The sequence below is a fragment of the Schistocerca nitens genome, chromosome 5 (assembly GCF_023898315.1).
Source record: "Schistocerca nitens isolate TAMUIC-IGC-003100 chromosome 5, iqSchNite1.1, whole genome shotgun sequence".
Lineage (NCBI taxonomy): Eukaryota > Metazoa > Arthropoda > Insecta > Orthoptera > Acrididae > Schistocerca > Schistocerca nitens.
The window spans coordinates 661,203,516-661,226,420 of NC_064618.1; the positions used below are offsets into that span (position 1 = coordinate 661,203,516).

A 22,905-nucleotide genomic window follows, 5' to 3' on the forward strand; every position below is an offset into this window, starting at 1 on the left:
AACCAATGGCACCCCATACCATCACACCGGGTGATACGCCAGTATGGCGATGACGAATACACGCTTCCAATGTGCGTTCACCGTGATGTCGCTAAACATGGATGCGACCATCATGATGCTGAAAACAGAAAATGGTTTCATCCGACAAAATGACGTTTTGCCATTCGTGCGCCCAGGTTCTTCGTTGAGCACACCATCGCAGGCGCTCCTGTCTGTGATGCAGCGTCAAGGGTAACCGCAGCCATGGTCTCCGAGCTAATAGTCCATGCTACTGCAAACGACGTCGAACTGTTCGTGCAGATGGTTGTTGTCTTGCAGACGTTCCCATCTGTTGACTCAGGGATCGCGACGTGGCTGCAAGATATGCTACAGCCATGCGGATAAGATGGCTGTCATCTCGACTGCTAGTGATACGAGGCCGTTGGGATCCAGCACGGCGTTCCGTATTAGCCTCCTGAACCCACCGATTCCATATTCTGCTAACAGTCACTGGATCTCGACCAACGCGAGCAGCAATGTCGCTCTGAAAAGCTAATCATTTGCATATCACAGCATCTCCTTCCTGTCGGTTAAATTTCGCGTCTGTAGCACGTCATTTTAATGGCCAGTAGTGTAGGACGAGGCTCTGTGTGCTGAGCATGAACACTGGTGTCGTGGCGATGAGGCTCCATGTGCAGGTGGGCTGAGTGGCTGCTGCTGGCCATCCTATATTGTGGCGGCACTGGGTGCTCGTAGTCCATTGCCACTGGACGCTTTACTCGGCGGGTGCGCACCGTTGGGTCCTCCAGATCTCGCGAAACTGCTATCGGCGCCTAACGGAGACTTGCAATTATGTTGCCAACTTCGCAGCGCCCATAGGGTCGTATCGATACATGATACCACACAATCCTTGAGCATTCAGGCATATTCCCAATAGATATTATCTTGATGCCTCATATCGGCTCAAAAACGAGAGCTGGACAAGGTCCAGATGCTAATCACAATTGGAATTTGCAATGAAATCCACCTACGGCGTGCTCGCAGGTGAATACCTGGCAGGAGGACTGGAGCTCATCTGTTACATAAGATTTGGTGGGCTAACGACATCTTCCCAGACATCAGTCTCACCTAGTCGAGATGATACAGTGCCGACAGTGAGAAGTATGTGACTGCAGAATGGTTGGTTCTCACAAAACATTCTCGTACAACTTACATATAGCAGAGATGATACAAGAACACCTATTATACATAACTGTTAAAAATTCAAAGTTTTGGGAGATTGTGAACAGCATATCAGATGTCATTTCTTTTCGACTGTAAAATGAATACTTCTACAGGAGTCATTGATATCAACACAATATATTTAAAGCACGAAACGCACACGTAAGATGTAATAGTAAAAGTGAAAACTTAGGCGAGTGGCGAAGTCATCAGTGAAGTACTGTCACCTTTGTCCACATCACGCACATCGCCGTGACCACTTATAGAGCCACGGTTGATCTGAACAGTCAAAGGCAGTATAGTGGATGGTACCTGATCGTTGACCTAAGTGTTGATCAGTGGTCTAGAGGTAGTATATTTAACGTGACCATTTCCTTTATCTAGGAATTGTAATCAACTTGGGAAACTGGTATTTAGAATTGTAGTTGGCTTCAGAAACCCTTGGGGAATTCCATCGATGTGGTGGAATATAGCAGTGGCAGTGGCAGTAGTTGTGCTAACAATAGATTCGTCACTGCTACCAACACTAGGAGCAGTCCCTTGCTGGTGTACAATCAGAACCAAAATGTATTCCAGGATACTCCCATAACCGCCTTTGAGGCGGCTACACGCGTAGCGGGGCCGTGTGGAAGGGACTGGGCGGCTTTTTAGGTTAGAGCAGGGGCGGGCAAACGTTGCACGCGGCTCATGAGCGCTCAGCGCTGCACGTGTGCTGCTCGCGTGCAGGCGTCGACCGGGGCTGTGGTGACAGCCGGCAGGTTGCGGCAGTGTAGTACCAGGCTAAGCTGCGGACGTTGATGCGAAGCGGGCACTATGTAGTGAACGTTGTATTTCAAGAAACGGAGAAGTGGAGATTTGCTATCTTTTAAAAAGTAATGGGAGAATCATTTTTTCTTTGTGCAAAAACGTGAAAATTGGAAATGTTTAATATGTGGCAGTATTCTCGCTGGTCAACGGAAGTTTAGTATTGAAGGCCATTATAATAAATTTCACAAGGACGAGTACAATTTATTGTCGGATTCTGAGCGGATGGGGAATTGACTGAGCTTAAGAAGAGCGATCTGACGATACCAGATGAATCTGTCGTAGTTGGCCGGCCGGAGTGGCCGAGCGGTTCTAGGCACTACAGTCTGGAACCGCGCGACCGCTATGGTCGCAGGTTCGAATCCTGCCTCGGGCATGGATGTGTGTGATGTCCTTAGGTTAGTTAGGTTTAAGTAGTTCTAAGTTCTAGGGGACTGATGACCACAGCTGTTAAGTCCCATAGTGCTCAGAGCCATTTGAATTTGTCGTAGTTTCTGTTGTCACGAGAGATCTGCGACCTTCTCTCGTCATGTCTCTCATCTAACTGATTTAACATTTTATGGAGCACTGTTTTCAAGTTTTCAGGACGATAACAATAATAGCCCAGCGGTATGTGCAAGTTATAAGACTGCGCTTAATATAGCGAGAGCTGGAAAACCATTTGCTGAATTAATAAGTCTCGGTTAAGAGCAAACATCAGTGATGAAAATTTACGTAACTGTTTATGTTTGTCTGTATGTAGAAATTTTGTTCCAGATATTAAACGTATTGTAAACTCCACCTGTGATAATTAAATAAAACGTATCGTAGGTAATAGGTACTCTTTCAAACCATGATTTCTTTCAAGCACTCCTACTAACCTTATTCATTCACTCAATAAAGCAAACTAGGAAACAAAACGCATTACAGAGGAAGGAGCGGACAAGGTATGGTGGGGATGGGAGATAAGCGGGTGGCCAGCTTGCCCCTGTGTGCACGCGGAACACCTGTTAACTGCACGCGTGCAAGTGCACCGCACATGTGCAGGATGCCTGCCCGCCCCTGGGTTAGAGGGTCTCAGAGAGCCACAGAAGGGACGTCCGTCTAAAGGTGGGCAGGTAAAACACAGTAAGGTAGTTGTAGAAACGATTGGTATTGTAGTTATAAATTGTCGTAGCTGTGTTGGGAAAGAACGTGAGCTCCAATCCCTAATAGAAAGCACTGAAGCTCAAATAGTTGTAGGTACAGAGAGCTGGCTAAAGCCGGAAATAAGTTCAGCCGAAATTTTTTCAGACGATCTAACAGTATTCAGAAATGATAGATTAAATAAAGTTGGTGGTGGAGTATTTATTACTGTCAGAGGTAGTCTGCCTTGCAGCGAAACTGAAGTAGATAGTTCGTGTGAAATAGTATGGGTAGAGGTTATACCTGACAATCGGACTAAACTACTTATTGGATCGTTTTACCGACCCCTCCCCCCTCCCCCCCTCTCCCCCGCCGACTCAGAAGATATAGTTGCTGAACAGTTCAAAGAATACTTGACTCTCACTTCAAATAAGTACCCCGCTCATACAATTATAGTCGGTGGTGACTTTAACCTACCCTCGATATGCTGGCAAAATTATACGTTTAAAGTCGGCGGCCGGCATAAAACGTCATCCGAAATTGTACTGAATGCTTTCTCAGAAAATTATTTTGAACAATTAGTTCATGAGCCCACTCGAAGCGTAAATGGTGTTGCAGAAGCAACGAAAAAAGCATGCCAAATTTAAAAGAACGCAAAATCCCCAAGATTGCCAAAGCTTTACAGAAGATCGAAATATGGCGCAAACTTCAATGCGAGATGCTTTTAATAATTTCCTAAACGAAATTCTGTCTCGAAATCTGGCAGAAAACCCAAAGAGATTCTGGTCATGCATAAAGCACACCAGTGGCAAGACGCAGTCAATACCTTCACTGTGCGATAACAACGGTGAATTCACTGATGACAGTGTGGTGTCACCGCCAGACACCACACTTGCTAGGTGGTAGCCTTTAAATCGGCCGCGATCCGTTAGTATACGTCGGACCCGCGTGTCGCCACTGTCAGTGATTGCAGACCGAGCGCCACCACACGGCAGGTCTAGAGAGACGTCCTAGCACTCGCCCCAGTTGTACAGCCGACTTTGCTAGGAAAGGTTCACTGGCAAATACGCTCTCATTTGCCGAGACGATAGTTAGCATAGCCTTCAGCTACGTCATTTGCCACGACCTAGCAAGGCGCCATAGCATTTGATATTTATCTTGTGAAGCATGTACAGTCAAGAGCGATGTACACCAATTATGGATTAAAGTTAAGTATTACAGCAACTGCGTCCGTTTTTCTAAGTTCTCATTTCCTTGTAATGTTCCAGACCTCACGCCAATCTGCGTGAGCTTAAAAGCGTGCTTTTCGGCCTCCTCTAGCAACACGGTGTTGGCTCTTCTGCCAACACTTCAGACAGTGCCACTAAAGCAGAGTTATTAAACACAGTTTTCCGAAACCCCTTCACCAAAGAAGAAGAAGTAAGTATTCCTGAATTTCAGTCAAGAACAACTGCCAAGATGAGAAACATAGAAGTAGATATCCTCGGTGTAACAAAGCAGCTTAAATCACTTAATAAAGACAACGCCTCCGGTCCAGATTGTATACCAGTCAGGTTCCTCTCAGAGTATGCTGATAAAATAACTCCATATTTAGCATTTATATACAACCACTAGCTCACAGAAAGATCCGAACGTAAAGACTGGAAAATTGCTCAAGTCCCACCAATTCCCAAAAAGGGAAGTAGGAGTAATCCACTGAATTACAGGCCTATATCACTAACGTTGATTTGCAGTAGGGTTTTGGAACATATACTGTATTCGAACATTATGAAGTACCTCGAAGAAAACGATTTATTGATACATAGTCAGCACGGTTTCAGAAAATATCGTTCTTGTGAAACACAACTAGCTCTTTATACTCATGAAGTAATAAGTGCTATCGACAGGGGATGTCAAATTGATTCCATATTTTTAGATTTCCAGAAGGCTTTCGACACCGTTCCTCACAAGCGTCTTCTAACCAAACTGCGTGCCTATGGAGTATCGCCTCAGTTGTGCGACTGATTTGTGATCTCTTGCCAGAAAGGTCACAGTTCGTAGTTATAGACGGAAAGTCATCGAGTAAAACAGAAGTAATATCCGGCGTTCCCCAAGGAAGTGTTATAGGCTTTCTATTGTTCCTGATCTATATTAACGACATAGGAGACAATCTGAGTAGCCGTCTTAGATTGTTTGCAGATGATGCTGTCATTTACCGTCTTGTAAAGTTATCAGATTATCAAAACTACTTGCAAAATGATTTAGATAAGATATCTGTATGGTGCGAAAAGTGGCAATTGACCCTGAATAAGGAAAAGTGTGAAGTTAAATGGTTCAAATGGCTCTGAGAACTATGCGACTTAACTTCTGAGGTCATCAGTCGCCTAGAACGTAGAACTAATTAAACCTAACTAATCTAAGGACATCACACACATCCATGCCAGAGGCAGGATTTGAACCTGCGACCGTAGCGGTCGCTCTGTTCCAGACTGTAGCGCTTAGAACCGCACGGCCACTCCGGCCGGCGTGTGAAGTTATTCACATGAGTACTAAAAGAAATCAGCTACATTTTGATTACGCGATAAGCCACACAAATCTGAGGGCTGTAAATACAACGAAATACTTAGAGATTACAATTACAAATAACCTAAATTGGAACGATCACATAGATAACATTGAGGGTAGAGCAAACCTAAGACTGCGATTCATTGGCAGAACACTTAGAACGTGCAACAGGTCTACTAAAGAGACTGCTTACACCACGCTTGTCCAAGGGCAGCTCGTTTTGTATTATCGCGAAATAGGGGAGATAGTGTCACAGACATGACACGTGAATTGGAGTGGCAATCAACAAAGGCGTTTTTCGTTGCGACGGGATCCTCTCACGAAATTTCAATCACCCGTTTTCTCCTCCCGTTGCGAAAACATTCTGTTGGCACCCACCTATATAGGGAGAAATGATCATCACGATAAAATAAGACAAATCAGGGCTCGCACAGAAAATTTTCATTGCTCGTTTTTCGCGCGTGCCGTTCAAGAGTGGAACGGTAGTTCATTGAACCCTCTGCCAGGCAGTCACGTAGATGTAGATGCAGGTGTTTCTTGCGGGACAGTTCTTTCTGTATCAAGTTTCATTATTAGGTTTCGCTTTCGGCTAATATTATGCTAATCATTAGCGAATCATTAGGTGTAAATTTATTGTTATAAATTATTTAAATAAAAACTTATTAACATAACATGTTTTTAAACAAAAAATTGTAAAAAATAAGTTCTCCTAGCCCCTTATACATTCCTAAACCCATACAGATAGTTCTGAAAAGATGCGCTTGTGAATTTTAAACACCTATGACGTTATTTGTGAAATTTAAAAAAGGAAAACGTGGGACACGTTCAGTAGATAATCGTGAGGAGCATAAAGAGTAGCTGCTGTTGTAAAAAAGTCACACAATATTTCATATCATATGCAGTGCATTAAGATTATTACTGTCTTAGCTGAATTATTCACGGATCAATTATCTGCTGATCGTACCCCATTTTTTTTCAGTTCAAATTTTACAGCTATTATCGTAGCTATTAAAAATTCACAAGCCCATATTTGCATGACTATTTGCATGATAGGAATTTGTATGGGGCTAGGAGAAATTATTTTATATTTTTAGTTCATTTAAAAGCATGTTGTATTAAAAAGTTTTTAATTAAGAAATTATTTTCGACTTTTTAGTCTTGTTTGTGTGAAATTTTTCATTCGGTTTCAAAAATTTGCATGAAATTACAACAGATACGTGGTAAATTTCAATTTTTTCAGTTTTTCTTCATATGCGTTAGCAAATATATCGCTCTCGCCTATGTATAACTCGTGGAAAGACCGTAAAGGTTACCAGCAACCGTTCTTACCGCGGAACACTCTCGATTTGAACAGGAAATGAAGGAAATAGCTGTGGTAACAAGGTACCCTCCGTCACACACCAGACGGAAGAGATAGTTAATATTGCAGTGTCATCCAGTTCTGAGCTATGCTGAATAATGCGCCGACTTCTTGCAATCCATCCCCTAAACTCTCGTCAATGTGCCATCAGGAGAAGACTGCGTTACGTCGAGGAGTTAGGCTTCGTAGAGCGCAACAGTGCTAGTTCTCTCCGTCTTGTTCCGGCATCCGGGAGTTTGTTGGGCCTATACGTCGGAACTGTATTTAGTTGGAACCACTGAAGGGGCAGAGCTAATTACTTGTTATCCTTCATGTAATCATCAGTTTTTTTGCACACTAGTAAAGAATCTGTTTGTAGCATCTACCGGGGCTGTCCTCAATCAGTAACAAAAAGGAGGATTTTTGAACAAGTAGTTGATGCACTCATATAAATCAATTAATTAAAATATCAATGAATTTGATCCGTTCAATTTTCTCCAGCCAACTGAAACCACCAACAAATTCAGCAAGTAGAGGACTACTTAATTGTGGAGATGGGACAATTTCCTTCCTCACCAATCGTTTAATTTATACAATACACAAGATAAATTATTAAATCAGAAGAAGTTCCGGAGTCCACCTCCCCCGCAGTTTGAGAACTGGAGCTGCCATAGGTTTACCAACCTGTTCGTTTGGATGGGGAGGGGGGAAATATATCACTTCAACCGACAGTCAGCTGTAGCAACCGTCTGCATTGCCGCCACCAGACAAGTTGGTTGCAGGAATCTTATTATGTCGGAGGAAGCACTGTATTGTGCTGTGACTGAGGAAACAAAACATCTGAGAGACACTTCCACAGCCCCAGATCTTCCACCATCTTGGAGGCGATCATGCTTAGTTACATTCAGTTTTAGTCAAGAAGATATTCGCGGAAGAATGCTCGTGGCAGCTTCGTCCACGATTAAGATCGTAACAGGAGATTTGTAACACGAGCAACTAGTATCGCGGTTCCAGAAACGCTGGCGTCGTAAGCTGTGTCGCGCTTTCCCTGCCTATCCACTCACATTAGGGGTTTACTCATGGCTAATTACTTTCGATCGTGATTCGATTTTCCCAAGATTCATTTATGTTGTTCTGATGAGTACTCTCTCTAGGAGCTGGGCAAGTTATCATTGGTTATCATGAGATCCTATTTCTTTTTATGTACATTTGGTCTCACCCACAGCAAGCTTGAGGATCTCCATACAGCCCAAAATTGTAGACTGGGAAATTCCCAATTTTTGTGACAACCTACCAGGCATTTCAGTGTTTTATGAAGCAGAGAAATGATTTAATTACAATTCCTTGGCCGTTACTGGTCGGAATTCTCACCTTATTCTTTTTATTAATCAAGATAATTATTTTGGCAAAAGAATTCCTCGGTGTAAGAAAAGATGTCTGATGTCTTCCGGTCTGGAGAGCGGAAGACTGTCAGAACAGATAACTTCAATCTGATGGTAGGAGAAACTGCGACAAACAGAACTCGTACCTTTTCCGTATATCAGTCATCTACAAACAGTGTGCATTTTTATGGTACGGAAATACAAGGATGCTGGAGATCAGATGCAAAGACGCAAGAAAAAGATCAGCCTTGAATATAACGAAAGAAGATTTGGGAAAGAAGTTGGTAAACACTATCAACCATTTTTGCTTTTACGCAGTCTTTCAATAGCATCATTTCTTATTTGGGAAAACTATATTAATGGGTTAGTTTGATAGGGATTAAATCAGAAATAGGAACAAAAGTGATGAACCTTTCTGTATTTGGGCCCGACCCTAGAACCTGAGACCTTTGCGTTTCACGTCCAAGGGAGCTAGCTACCAGTTGAGTTACCCAAGCACAGCATCGACCCGCCCTCACAGCTATCCTTCCGCCAGTACCTTTCCCCTACCTCCCACACAGTTTTAAACTGCCAAGAAGTTGCATAAGAACGCACACTTCTCGGAAGAGTGAAATTCATTCTGGAAAAATGCTGAAATATCAATTAACAAATGTGAAGATATTTTCGTAATTTTTTTCTTTCTTTCTGTCCTGCAAGCCGCTGTCAACAATTTGAAGCAAACTTGAATTTTAAATCAAAACAAAGGAAGTCAAGAGTGGGTTAGCGCCCCCGTTCCCTCTTTGCAGGAGTCAGAACCAAATTCACGTGCCCATCGTTTAAAAAAAGTTATAATAATAAAATAAAAAAATAAAAAGAACTAGTTATAAATTAAGGCTGCCAGTAGCAAAAAAGAGGCAGTGTCCAGAAGAGACATGGGACGCGCAAAAACCGAAACTGAGAATAGCAAAGCAAAAACAGGAATGCTGAACTCCAATTTCAAATATACCTTTACAAATCAAGAGCCAAGAGTACCGTTCCAGTGAAATAACCACGAAGATCAAACGAGAGAGATTCTTCCCGCACACCATCCGCGACGTGATCATGAAATACGACAAGTCACAGTGCTACACACAGTAGCCTTCGCCACACACGATAACGTGACTTACAGAGTATAAATATAAATGTAGGAGCAGACTCTATTGGCACTCGTATCTACAAACAGCAGCAGGCAGCTGTTAGTTCCACAGTTCTGCCCCCGGGCCATCGCAGAAATGATCATATCAAGGAACTGAGTTCCCGATTAAATGATATTGGGTTGAATCATACGAACAACGCTTCCATCTATTCCTTTTAACAGCAGTTTATTTCCAACACCTTCTGATCACGAGAAGAAACAGTAGCTCTCTTTCAAGCATACTGAGAAAACTGCAGTGTCAATGTGGTTTCCTCATTCAGTTTCTCAGTGCACCGCTGTTTCTTCTTGTCATCTGAAGATGGCAGGCGGCCGCGGTGGTCTAGCGGTTCTAGGCGCTCAGTCAGGAACCGCGCGACCGCTACGGTCGCAGGTTCGAATCCTGCCTCGGGCATGGATGTGTGTGATGTCCTTAGGTTAGTTAGGTTTAAGTAGTTCTAAGTTCTAGGGGACTTATGACCACAGATGTTGAGTCCCATAGTGCTCAGAGCCATTTTTGAAGATGGCAGGTGATGGGCGAAACCGCTGATTTCTTGTCGATATTACGCTGCCTGACAAAAAATGGAGTACACACCATATATGGTAGGATGGCATACTGATACGTGGGTTCGAACTGCCAAGTTCTCTGTAAATTTGACGCGATTCTGTAATCACTGAAACCTATCACAATCCATGTCAATCCATGAAGTTTCATTTCGTTTCCTCCTCCCCTTCTACAACCTCCACATTACTTGTTACGCACTACACATGTTCTAAACAGTATTCCAACAGTCACAGACGTCAACATCATGTTCTAAATGTTGTCCTTCCACTTGCAGAGCAACTTGTAGTATATTTCGGCAAGTTTTAAATTTAAAGACACGCAGACTTTGTACGGTCCCCCACTAAGCAAGTGACAACGGTTATACAGGGTGTAAATTTTAAGATGACAAACCAGAAAACTCGAAAAAATGTGTAGAATCAAAAGGGGGACATCTGCTGTTGCTGCTAAAATAAGCCTGCTACCCCAGCCCCTGGGGGGTGGGGCGGGAGGTAACTTTTAAGTTCCAAATAGGCACCCCTATTTTTTATTGCAGAATCAGATTCTACATAATAAAAACTACGTGCATTTTGTCTTAAATATTTGTTTTGATTCTTGGTAGTTGGCACTGTAATTCAAGGAAATTCATGTTCTCATTTCTGCGTGGAAAATGGCTAAGTATAAAAAATACTAATTTACTTCGTAAATTTTGATTCGCTTAAACTAAAACTCTCCCTCTCTCCCCACAGGCTACGATTTATTTGATAATGAAAAGTTCCGTGGCCTCATGACCATGAAAAAAAAACTTATGCGAAATCCGCGGAAAAAATTAATATTTGGGTCAACATCTGTAAAACTCTAATTCCGCTCTCTCAAATCCCACCCAATAGGGAGAGAGGGAGATTTTTAGTTTTAGCGTATTTCTTATTTATCCGTAACCATTTTCCACGTAAAAATGAGAACATTGATTTTCTTGAATTACAGCACCAACTACCAGGAATCAAAACAAATATTTAAGACAAAATGTGCGTAGTTTTTTATGTATAATCTGATCGTGAAATAAAAAATGGGGGTTCCCATTTGAAACTTTGAAGTTCCTTCCCGCCCCACTCCCAGGGGGCTGGGGTGGTAGGCTAATTTTAGCAGCACCAGCAGATGCCCCTCGAAAACAATCAGCTTTGGATTCTACACATTTTTTCGCGTGAAGTTTATTTTTGGAGTTATTCTGGTTAGTCAACTTAAAATTTACACCTTGTAGATGCGTTTAAGCTCTAATATGGCATGCATTTTTTATATAATTTCGCTATTCTATAATATCGCCGAACAACGTCTTTGGGCACGGGGTTCTATTCGCAATTCCTTCCTCCAGGCTCCCATTAAAATATCTTTGAGTATTTTCCTATGGGACTTTAAGGAGAAAAAGAAAACAAGAAAATGCGCCGTGAAGGAATTATCCGAATAGGACGGAAATCGATAGACGTGATGTACATATGCAGACAAAGAAATGGTCAAATTTTCAGAAAAACAGAATTATTTACTCAAGGGGAAGAGCTTCACAAACTGAGCAAGTCAATAACGCTTTGGTCGACCTCTGGATCCTGTGCAAGCAATTATTGGGCTTGGCATTGATGATAGGGTTGCGGGATGACGTGACAAATTCTGTGCAGTAGGTGCGTTAGACAGTCAATATCCCCAGATGGTTGGAGGGCCGTGTCCACATACCCCCATCGTTCTCACTTGAGAATAGATCCGGCGACCTCACTAACGAGGGTAGGACTTGGAAAGCACGAAGAAAAGCTGTAGAAACACTCGCAACATGCAGGCGGACATTACCTCGCTGAAATGTAAGCTCTGGACGACTTGCCATGAAGAGCAACAACACAAAGCGTAGGACATGTACCGCTGTGTTGTAAGGGTACCGTGAATGACCACCGAATGGGTCCTGGGATAAAAAGAAATGGCCCCACAGACCATCACTCCAGTTTGTCAGGTCGTTTGATGGGCGACGGTCACGTTGGTGTCCCACCACTGTCAGGTGCATCTCCAGACACGTATTCGGCCTGATGCTTCACTGGAGTAGAATTATCTTCAGTGACGAGTTCCGCTTCGAACTGATCCCAGATAACTAGCGAAGACCTGTCTCGAGACTCCATGGACAAAGGTGTGATATCAGTTCGACTTTCGCCCGCCATACGGACCGACAGTCAAGAGTCGTCATCTGAGGTGTCATTGCATTTCATAGCAGGACAACTTTGTCAATCACGGCATCCTTATAGCACAGCGGGATGTCGATTATATTCTACACCATGTTTTGTTGCCTTTGATGGAAAGCCATCCTAGTCTCATATTTCAGCAAAATAATGACCACCCGCACGTGGAGAGTGTTTCTATTACTTGTCTTCGTGCTTACTAAACCCTATATTGGCCAACAGGGTCGTCGGATCTCTCTCCAACGGAAACTGTTTGTAGCACTATGGGTAGATCTCTCCAACCACCTCGGGATTTTGACGATTTAGGCCGCGAGTTTGACAGAATTTGGCGCGGTATTACTCAGGAGTACATCAACAACCCTATCAATCAGCGTCATGCCAATAACTGCTTGCGTAAGAGCCAGAGGTGGACCAACGTGTTACTGACTTGCTCAATTTGTGAAGCTCTGTCCCTTGCATAATTAACCGAATTTTTTTGAAACTTTAATAGTTTGTTTGACTGCACATGTACATCACATTCGAATAATCCCTTCATGGTGTATCTTTTTTTTATTATGTTTATTTTGAAGTACACAGTGGAATATAAATAAAGAGGAGCACTGGTGTTCTCGAGTTGGAGAAATTTGAAACTTTCCTTCGTCTCGTCCGCGAACATGTCGTGTTAACGCGCGAAATCACATTTTCAGGCCACGGCCGGGGAATCCATACGCTTCTGGTGCACGAGACAAAATTGTTCCAAACGTTAATTGCAAAACATTCATTGAAGAATCTTTGTCAATTTTCTGCATTGATTTACTATTAAAACCAGTCTAAAGAAGAGTTTCCAGCCTCTCTTTGCCCCACGATACAGGATCGTATTTACAAGTATAACACTCCTAAGTCAATAATTAACGCACTTTGGAAGTCTGACTGCTTTAAGAGACATTCTGTGAACCGACCTCTGGACTGGGAAATGTAAGACCCTTAAGTTCACATTCTGGCTCGAACTGGCTGCTAGTAACCTCAAGCGTCACTTAGGACTGGCCACTGAAATAAATGGCTTAGGAGGAGCTACTTGAGCATTGTTCCCCATTCTATTTAACTCCTTGCTCGCACTCATTGTCCCAACTGCACTGCTTGTAGCACTTTGTAACTCACGAGTGATTCCTTACTCTCATTTCATGCGATTTTTAAAGCCACAGTGCGCAATGCTCGACGTCTCTGTCCGTCAGTACACGAGGTCTGTCTTGCCTTCGTTTAGCTGTGGTTGTCCCTAGAAGTTTACACTTAACGATCACATCACCAACAGTCGGACTGGCCAGCTTTAGCGGAGTCTAAGTGTCTCTGATGTATCAGTTACTCAGGTGACTTCCAACGAGAAGTCCACGTCGGAAGCCACTGAAGTCTCAGACTCATTCTGCTATTACTACTTGCCTAATGATAGCACAAAATTCTTTTTAAATTGTCACGTCCTCCTTTCGTGACCTGCAATACTGAATTCCGCTTTACATAGGGGCGCACAGTTCCTTTTGATCAGATTATTTTGTGCACGAAAACGTGACTTGAGCCTTGCATGATCAATGTTCACTCTTGCTTCCACTAATGACGATACTGGTTTGGGTATCGCCGTTTGGTTAGTAATATCTTTAGCAGTCTGCAACACGTAAATGTCACTCACACAGTGGTTGGTGCTAGTCTTCCTGCAAATGAATGCTAGTCGTGAAGGCTACAGCGGGAGCTGACAGGTGTAAATCGTAAATGTAAACTCAGTTATTCACAGCCCACAACAAAATTGAAGGACCACTTTTTCAATACCCCTTAATTTCCAACCATTGCGACGCATAAGCTTGAGATTTAGCTCGAAGGTGCCAACAACCTTTCTCTAGAGTGGTGAAAAACGTGGGGCTCTGTGACGTCGCCCTCGTCCTCGGTGACGCTTCATGCAAGAAGGTGTCGACACATGCGACAAGAAGGCCATAGCTCGAACGTTCATGTAAGATATAGGACGGGTTAAAGATTTCACATTGGCACAAAATTTTATCAGAATTCTGTCCAATATCACCATGGGCCTGTCACGCGATAAGAAGGTCGTCACAGCCCATCTTACCCACATTTCACACCTTCTTTTGACGTCTCTACGATGTAGGTCAGAACTGCGACACCCAGCATTGAAATAACACTGTTTGCTTATGGGTGGCCGAGGTAAACATTTCAGACACACCACCGCTCAGAATCGACATGAAAAAACCTCAGAGGGGTGACAAAGGACGTCAGTGATATCATCCATTTCCTTCGGGCATTGATTCCGACACATTTAGCGGTCGGACATGACATTTTGCAGTGCGATGAACAAGAGGAAGAAGTTCTTGACAGCCTTTGACACTCAGACGTTTAAACCCTCCTCTAAGGATGTTTCGAGCTGCAGCCCCACTGAACGAGATCGTACCCTTTTAGAGTGCAGCACGACCGTAATTTTTGCTCTCGTGTAAAGGTTGGAACCATTACGGACCGTTAAAATGATTCGACGAAATTTGAACGTAACCCGAAGTAACGAAGGGTACTTACACTTTTTCAGTCCTTCTGTTTTGCGTCCCCCTATGGCGTGATCGTGTGGGTGTGCAACGTTAACACGTGCGTGAATAAAACGGCATTGTCCCTCTGAGGCCCCCCAGGTTCGGCATCCGACGGAAATTTGTTAAGCACGTTATAAATATACGTTCAGAAATCTCCATATCAGCCTGGAGGCTCTATAGCGCCTGAGTGTTACGCAACCCCTTCGACACCCCTTCGTTGAGCTTTGCCTACCTTCAGGCACTAGAGCAACTACCAAGATGAATTAGTGTCAAAGCTTCTCACCGGTACATTTGTAACATACTCAACAAATTTGCGTGGGTGTTGCTGAACTGGTGGCGAAGCGGGGGAAACACGAGAGTTGAAAAAGGGTATCACCTCAAATTTCGCCGAATGCCTTTTAACGGGCCCTAGTGGTTCCAGCCTGTACACGAGAGCAAAAACTGCTGTCGTGCTGCACTCCAAGAGCAAGCGATTACGTTAAGTGGTAATGTTGATCCACAATGTCCTTAGTCAAGGGTTGAAACATCAGAGAGTCTCAATAGTGTCAAAGGTTGTCAGGAACGTAGTCCTGTCACTAATAGCATGGATCAACGTCCCATCGAATGTGGTGGTTTCACTGAAGTCCCTTACGCCACCTCTTGAGGCTTTTTCGTGCCGATTCCAAGTGGGGGTGGTTGAAATGTTTTACTCTGTTGTACATTGGAAAACTGTGTATTTTCAGCGCTGGCTGTCACACTTCTTGACCATTGCAGAGAAAGAAGGTATGGGATGTAGGTAGGAGGGTCTATGACAAAGTTCTGATCGTGCCATCGTGTGGCATGTCCACAATGGCTTTGGGTAGAATTAAGATGAAATTTTTGAGCCCATGTCACTTCATTAACCCAACTTACAGCTCACATGAACTTCTGAGCTGTAGACTTTCTTTCTCATGTGTCGACACTTACCTGTTTGAAGCCACGCTGAGACCGACGATGACATCGCAGGGCACCGCGCTTATGCACAGTTACAGAGAAACGTTGTAGGCACACTTGAGCCAAATTTCAAACTTATGTGTTGCAATGCAAGGCAATTATGGGGTTTCGAAAAAATGATCCTTCAATTCTGATGCACAGTGTACATAATGGCATAATGCACTATTCTGAAATGAGTTATAAGTTTATACGTACTCAACCAATGGTGATGGTGCACCTGCAGTGAAACACTAATAAGAGGCAACAGCTGTGAGACCTAATTTATTCGCCTTTCCCACACTTTCCGAGAAACAGTTTCCGTTTCGTATGGGTACTAAACCCTACCCCCCCCCCCCCTTATGTTAGAGAACTTTCTTGTGACGTCATTGAAACTGCCCGCCGTTTGCTGAGGAGCTGAAGTGTCGTTCCGCTGTACGAGACCTGGCGAGGCAGGCGGCGGGCGGGGACGGTCTTCCCAGGAGGACGATAGAAGCGAGCAGTCTAGCGGAAGAAGCGCTGGCCCGCGGTGTTACTATAGAGTCGTCTGCAGACTGCTGGCCACCTCTCGCGGACCCCTTACGCCCATCCGAAGAGTGCTACGTTGCTATGCATCTGTAGAGAAGAGAAAGCTACTCCTAGTGTGCTTCTTGGTAGTGCTCCTGCTACTTTGGCGTGGACAGGATATATGGCTCCCTGACTGTCGGTGTATTTCAGACTCGAAAGCAAAGTCTCGAAACTGTTTGCTGTTTGTTTTCATTTCCTTTTATTGTCGTATCTCCCTCTCTCAGACAATGAAATCCGTCCCGACACAGCCGCACCACCCATCCCACCTTATCAGCATCTAGCTTTCCTTTCCTCCTCATCTTTTCCCGCCGCTTCTCGACTTCCGCGCCGAACCAATCATTATCCCTTTTGCCCCTTCATATTATCTACCTTACCAACAGCCGACGCTATTCCGTTCCTGTCTCTCCAACATCCACTCCTTCTCCATCGATACCATCCATCAGTCATCTATACTTCTACTCATACATTCCTATCCCACTAAACACCAAACATTTTCCTATCCAAAAACAGAGGCAGTGAAGGTACTTCATCTTCCATTGACAACATAGTGTTTGCATCTGAGATTACAGAGTTCTACATTGTGCTCATACCTTGCAAATTTATTGTTATTGTTTCCGTTCTGCCTTTTAGTATCATTGCACTCCTTCCTATTTGTCTTCTACCATTATACTACTGTCTGAATAAGACAGCAGAAATACTCGTTCGGTACAAGGGAAAATCCTCTCTGTACCACTACCACGATCTCTAAACCATTTTCTGTATTAGGGACCGTACTTTGGAACAATCTTCCTCAAAATATTAGAGAAATTAAAATACTTTCATACTTTAAAAGACAGCTAGGTAATGGCCACCTTCTACTGCGATAGCTATCTGTTCTGCAGCTTACTCTCGACAACCCTCCCTCAGAATTTTTCCTTCCCCTTGTCTATACAGTTCTCTATTGAAATTCTCTCGTTCCCTAGCAAACATTATCATTTTCCTTTCAATATGCGGTACTATTACTATTATTGCCAATTATTACTTTTCATTAATAGTGCAGATTACTGTTATTATTGAGTCTGCTGTTCAATAACTAATCAATGTCATTCTTAATCACTCCATTATTTTATCATCGTTATTAATGTTACTGTTCGTATTATTATCATTATTATGCCAATTATTATTTATGGTAATAATGTAGATTATTATTATATTAATTGTTATGTAATATTTTTCTGTATCTATTCATCCTGGTCAGATGTAATATAAGGCCTGAAGAGCCGAATCTGGTCCGGCTAAATAACCAATGGAAATGGAAATCAAGTCCCTTGCTTCTTGACAGAGCGTAGGGGAACGTTGCGGGAGACCCGCACCTATGTGCTAGGCAAGGACCTAATGGAAGTAGTTTGCCTTTGCCTTCGTCCGACCGTAATGGGGATGAATGATGATGATAAGGACGACACAACACCACTCAGTCATCTTGGGGTAGGTTTAAATCCCTGAACCCGCCGGGAATCGAACCCGGGACCCTGTGCTCGGGAAGCAAGAACATTACAGCGAGACCAAGAGTTGCGGACTAAATAACCAATAAACAAACAAAAAAAGTAAATGTTCTTGTTTTGAAATCAACCACGAAAGAAACTAAATTTGTTTTATACACAACCTACATTTAACTCATCTTTACAAATTTTAAGATCTCTTGCAAGACTGGAATAGAAGGGAGAACCGATATACTCAAGGTACCCTCCGCCACACACCGTCAGGTGGCTTGCGGAGTATGGATGTAGATGTAGATGTAGATGTAGATCCCGTCTTTGTGAATACTACATACCCTTTGGCTGAAGAGTGGGTTGACCATCTCGCTCACCGCCCTCCTCCTCCTCCTCCCGGTTCATACTGGGCTGACGAATGATATAACAATATACGTGCTATATGTGTATTTCCTGGCTTGAAGCAGCAAGTTTGTCGCACAGGAGGTGTGAACATCTGGTGGAGTTAGTTCTGCACCCTTCTCTCCATTGCACGCTGACTGTGTGTAATATCTTGTAAATGGGATAACACTGGGCATGTCGGCAGACGGGAATCTTGCGGAGGGTGCATCACAAAGCGGAGGGCCTTGTTTCGAAAACGCTGCTGGCGTGCTATGTGTGTGAGTGCTGCTTTGTCCAACACTATGCGACATACTCGAAAGCTGGGAGGAATAGTGTCTGAGGTGTGATGTTGCACCGTCATGGTAGCGTGATAGGACCATCGCCGTCCTCTTATACGTGTACAGGTTGACGGGGTAACTATTGTTTTCTTTGCAAACTCACCTTTTTTTCACGTAAATAGATACCTATACGATTTATCGTAGTAAGCTGTACTCCGTATGCAGGCAGATTTTGTCGATTGTAACCTGCTACACGTTTGTTTGAGGGTGGCTGCATATGATCCACCAAAATCTATGGAACTTCTGGAACAGTTTCATACAATCAGCTCTTTCACAACTTAACAACGTAAAGGTGTTATCACTTTGAATGCTGGTGTGAGCAACACGGGGCTTTATTAGACGCTGTCCTGTTGGACATGGTACGCCCTTTCTTACCTCCGACCTTTGTACCTTACATCCAGCCAGGTAAAGGGGGGTCTACTGGTTAACGCACTTTCCGAACTATGGTGCAATTTGGATTTTTCATGCACATACTTTTTGTCAGAAGTAGGAGCTAAAAGTTTCACACAGTCTTAGGACCGAATGAGGACTGAACCCTTCACCTTCACATTAGTAGCCACCGAGTCATACATGTACGAATTACTATCTAAAAAAAAAATCTTTGAGAGTGAGACATCTGTTAAGAAGCGATGGAAATAGGAAAGAGGTGACATGTAGGAATAAGAAAAGATCATGAGAGCTTGAAGTAATTTACATCTTATTTGTTACGGATACAACTTACTTAGTGTAAAAATTAAAAAAAGACTTACTAACCAGAAAAAAATCTAACGACATGAAACACCATTTACACCCTTAACAGAATGATTAATTGAGAGAAAGGGTTGAAAGTAAAAATTAGCATAAGTCGGAATAGCCTGGAAAAATTTCAAAGCATTTTGTTCCAAATACGACTCATCATTGTAAGATGTATGCTTCGCCGGCGATGGGCGAGGCATGATAGAATCTCTGACCAGAGAGTAGTTTATTGTTAGTTGTTGCTTGTTGTGAGTCTGCGCGAGTCGACTGTAGAAGTCAGTCTGCGCTTGTCTGCGCGAGTCTGCAGTAGTAGTGAGTCGGATACAGTAGCGAGTGGACGGTAGTAGTCTGCGGGTGTCGGCATGCGTCGGCTGTGTGCTCTGCTCGCGACTCTGGTCAGGACTCGGGAGGATGAGTATTGATGTAGAAGGTAAAGAGGCAGTCTTGCGCATATTTAATAATGTATGTTAATAGTCATTTAATTTGTTCAGAAAAAATGCCCCAATAATATTTTTTTATTAAGTAACTCTTTTAAAGAAAAGTATTCATTTCAATTTAAAGAATTTTTCCACTCTTTTGAAGAAAAAGCATTCATTTCAATTTAAAGAATATTTCCTATGCATTCCTTCCAGGAATTAAAAAAAAAATATACGCCAGCATTGCACGAAGCTGTGTCGATAAATTAGAGCAGATATAGTTGCAGTTTTTATTGAGGTAAGAATTTTTGCTTTTGTTATTCAGAATACAGGGCCGAAGGTCAGCGCTGCTGTCCTTATAAAATTTACCAGATATTATTATTTCTGTTAGGAGGTTACATTTCGTTCATGGTTCATTATTTAATCAATATTATTGTGTGGTTTATGGTCAATTTTCATTCCTTAATTATTGTGGGGAGTTTACGCTTGGCTCCATTTCACATTTTTTATTTAACATAATTGTCCGGAGAGGTTACACCATCTGTACAGAAAGTAGTATAGGGATGTCTTATCGATGGTACTACTTCTGGTGGAAGTGAAGACTAGAATGTGATGACATGTAACAATAATCATAAACAACCGATTACTAATTTGAATTTATAGTTTTTATGGACACTAGCATGATTTTTGACATTTGAACACGATTTTAATGCAATGGAAGTCATATAACTGAAGAGTCTTGTAGAAAAATCATAGGAAAAATCGCCTTTATCTTCTAAAAATCTAGGTAAAAAAGCACTTGAGTACCATCTGAGAATTTGCTAGTTGCATCCATATACTGCTCAACATCTAGTGTACTTGTGAACGTACGCTGCTTTAGATTACGCCAGACATTTAATACAGCTAATAGAGAGAGTTCACCAGCACACGGACATTATAATAAAAACAAGAGAAGAGAAAATAAGACCAGTAAAAATCAACAGAGGAGTGTAATTAGAGTGTACCCTTTCATTTACTATATTCAGTACGTACTTAGACGACATTATTAGACAGACGAAAGGTAATCACATCACCTAAATCAAATTAATAAGAATTATCATCTAAAAATTTCAGTAGAATAGGTAACGTAACGATCTTGAAAAGCTAATCTTCTGTACGTTCAACAATAGTTCTATATGAACAATCAGTAGAAGAGCTGTCACATTTTCATCTGTTAAGCTGGGAGGTTGTCTACGAATATGAAAGCGTCATTAATCAATTAAATAAGTTTCCGAAGATACGTGGTACAAACACAGAAAACCGAGCTGCAAGACAAGCAAGAGCACAAAGCTAAAATTTTCCAAAGTAACAAATACCTCTACTCTAGCACATACGAATCTTGCGCTTTAGCTTAGAAAGACAAAACAAGAAAGCTGTTGATTCAAACGAATTTTTAAGGAAGGTTTATGGATGTACCCTCAGAAGTGAAATACAGAACAATATCATAAGATGAGGAACTCATTATGTACTGCATTAATGAATAAAATATAACAAAGACACATAAAATATGAGGATCATATCAGCGGACTGGAGTAAGACAAATTAATGAAGCAAGTAATCAGATATAAACCAATAGGAGAGTACGACAGACGAGCAGGTGGCTTCAGTCAAGAAGTGAATAAGATGATTATTGCTTCATGTTCGTTTAGTGAATATTTGTAGGTATTATTTCTTCAGCCAGTCTTAAGTCTTTCAGAAACTCGCCTGTCTCTGGATTGCTATAGAGCATGGGTGCATTAGTATGGTCTAACCTAAATTAATTTGCATTTGACGTTGGTTCGAAGTTGCGACGTTTTCGCAACATGTACTGTCTGCAGACAGCCAAAACAGTGGTCTGCTCCTCGTGGCGATAGAAAAGAAACTTTAAAATGCGTATCTCCTACAAAAATCACTTAAAAACTATGAAACACGTGTGTGACACAGATCTCCACATTGCCTCTAAGCAAGTAAAAAACCTGCTCTCAGTTTTAATTAGGATGTTAGTTAAATTCCTTTTTAAAAAATAAGGGAATTTTCTGCGTCTGAAAAAATTTACATATTGAGGAATGGCCGGCGCAACACTTGCTGAAAGGAAGTGGCGGTGGGGTGGGAGTCGACATTGCCAATGCAGCGCCCATTGGTGTGTTGCTGCCTGGTATAGCCCAGCCTGCTATCTGTTAAATACCAACTAATTTAAACTGGACCATACAATAAGTTAAATGTTTCCTCTGATGGCGACAATGCTCAGCACGTCACTTGTTTGCTGTCTGCCCAGGAGATTAAATGGAAAAGAAAGAAAAGAGAAGGCACACATTCCTGATATGTACAGGAACTGGATATACATCCTAATCTTCTTCCTCCCCCTGTCTCTGTTCGTCTCTTCCTCCCCTTCTCTTTGTCTATCTTCTCCTACTTCACCCGTTCTCTGTCCATCATCTCCTCCGCTCTCTCTGTGTCCACCTTCTCCCCCTCCCCCCTACCTCTCCATACGCTTTTGTGCCTTTCCACTCCCTATGCCCATTTCCTCTCCGCCTCTTTGACCATTTCCTCTTTCGCCCCCTTTCAGTTCCAGCCTTATTTACAGTTAGTGCAATTTCAGATTGTGTACAAGAATTTTAATCATAAGCCAATAAGAGAAAAATTCTACTTCCAGTTTTCTGTGAAAACCTTCTGAGAGGAAGAAAACAAAACAGTACATTGTTGTGTACACAAATTATGTTTTAAAATATATACTATTGGGAAGACTATATCTGGAAGCAGTAACTCGTAAATTGTTTTAACGCCCCACTGTCGCAGCTAAAAGCTGCAACTACAAGTTACAAAACTGCATATTTTTACAGCAGAGCATTTTCTTTCTCGCAGTCGGTTTTAACAGAAAACATTTACATTATTGTGTAAAGAGATTTATTGTCCATGTATGTCTGAGTTATTGAAGGTACATTGTATGTCCTATGCCACCAATGTTGAATTATCGATATAAGTGGTCCAACTAAAACATTCATGAAATTACGTACTGCACGAATATGAAAAGTAAGTGGGGGTTCGTATTTAAAAAAACGCAGTTGATATCCGTTTGACCTATGGCAGCGCCATCTAGCGGGCCAACCATAGCGCCATCTGTCAAGCTAGACAAGTTTCGTTCTTTGTAGTTTTTTCGTTTGACCCCTATTCCGTGAGATATTTGGCCCGGTCAGGATCAATGGACCA

General features: G+C 42.5%; 1 protein-coding gene across 1 annotated transcript in view; it reads left to right on the plus strand.

Moving 5' to 3' along the window:
* Nucleotides 1-995: 995 nt before the first annotated feature.
* LOC126260646 (galanin receptor type 2-like) overlaps nt 996-22,905 on the plus strand; it is a 305,639-nt gene continuing 283,729 nt past the window's right edge. The window contains 1 exon segment of the mRNA XM_049957983.1: nt 996-1,140. Within this exon segment, the coding sequence (XP_049813940.1) occupies nt 996-1,140 (145 nt within the window).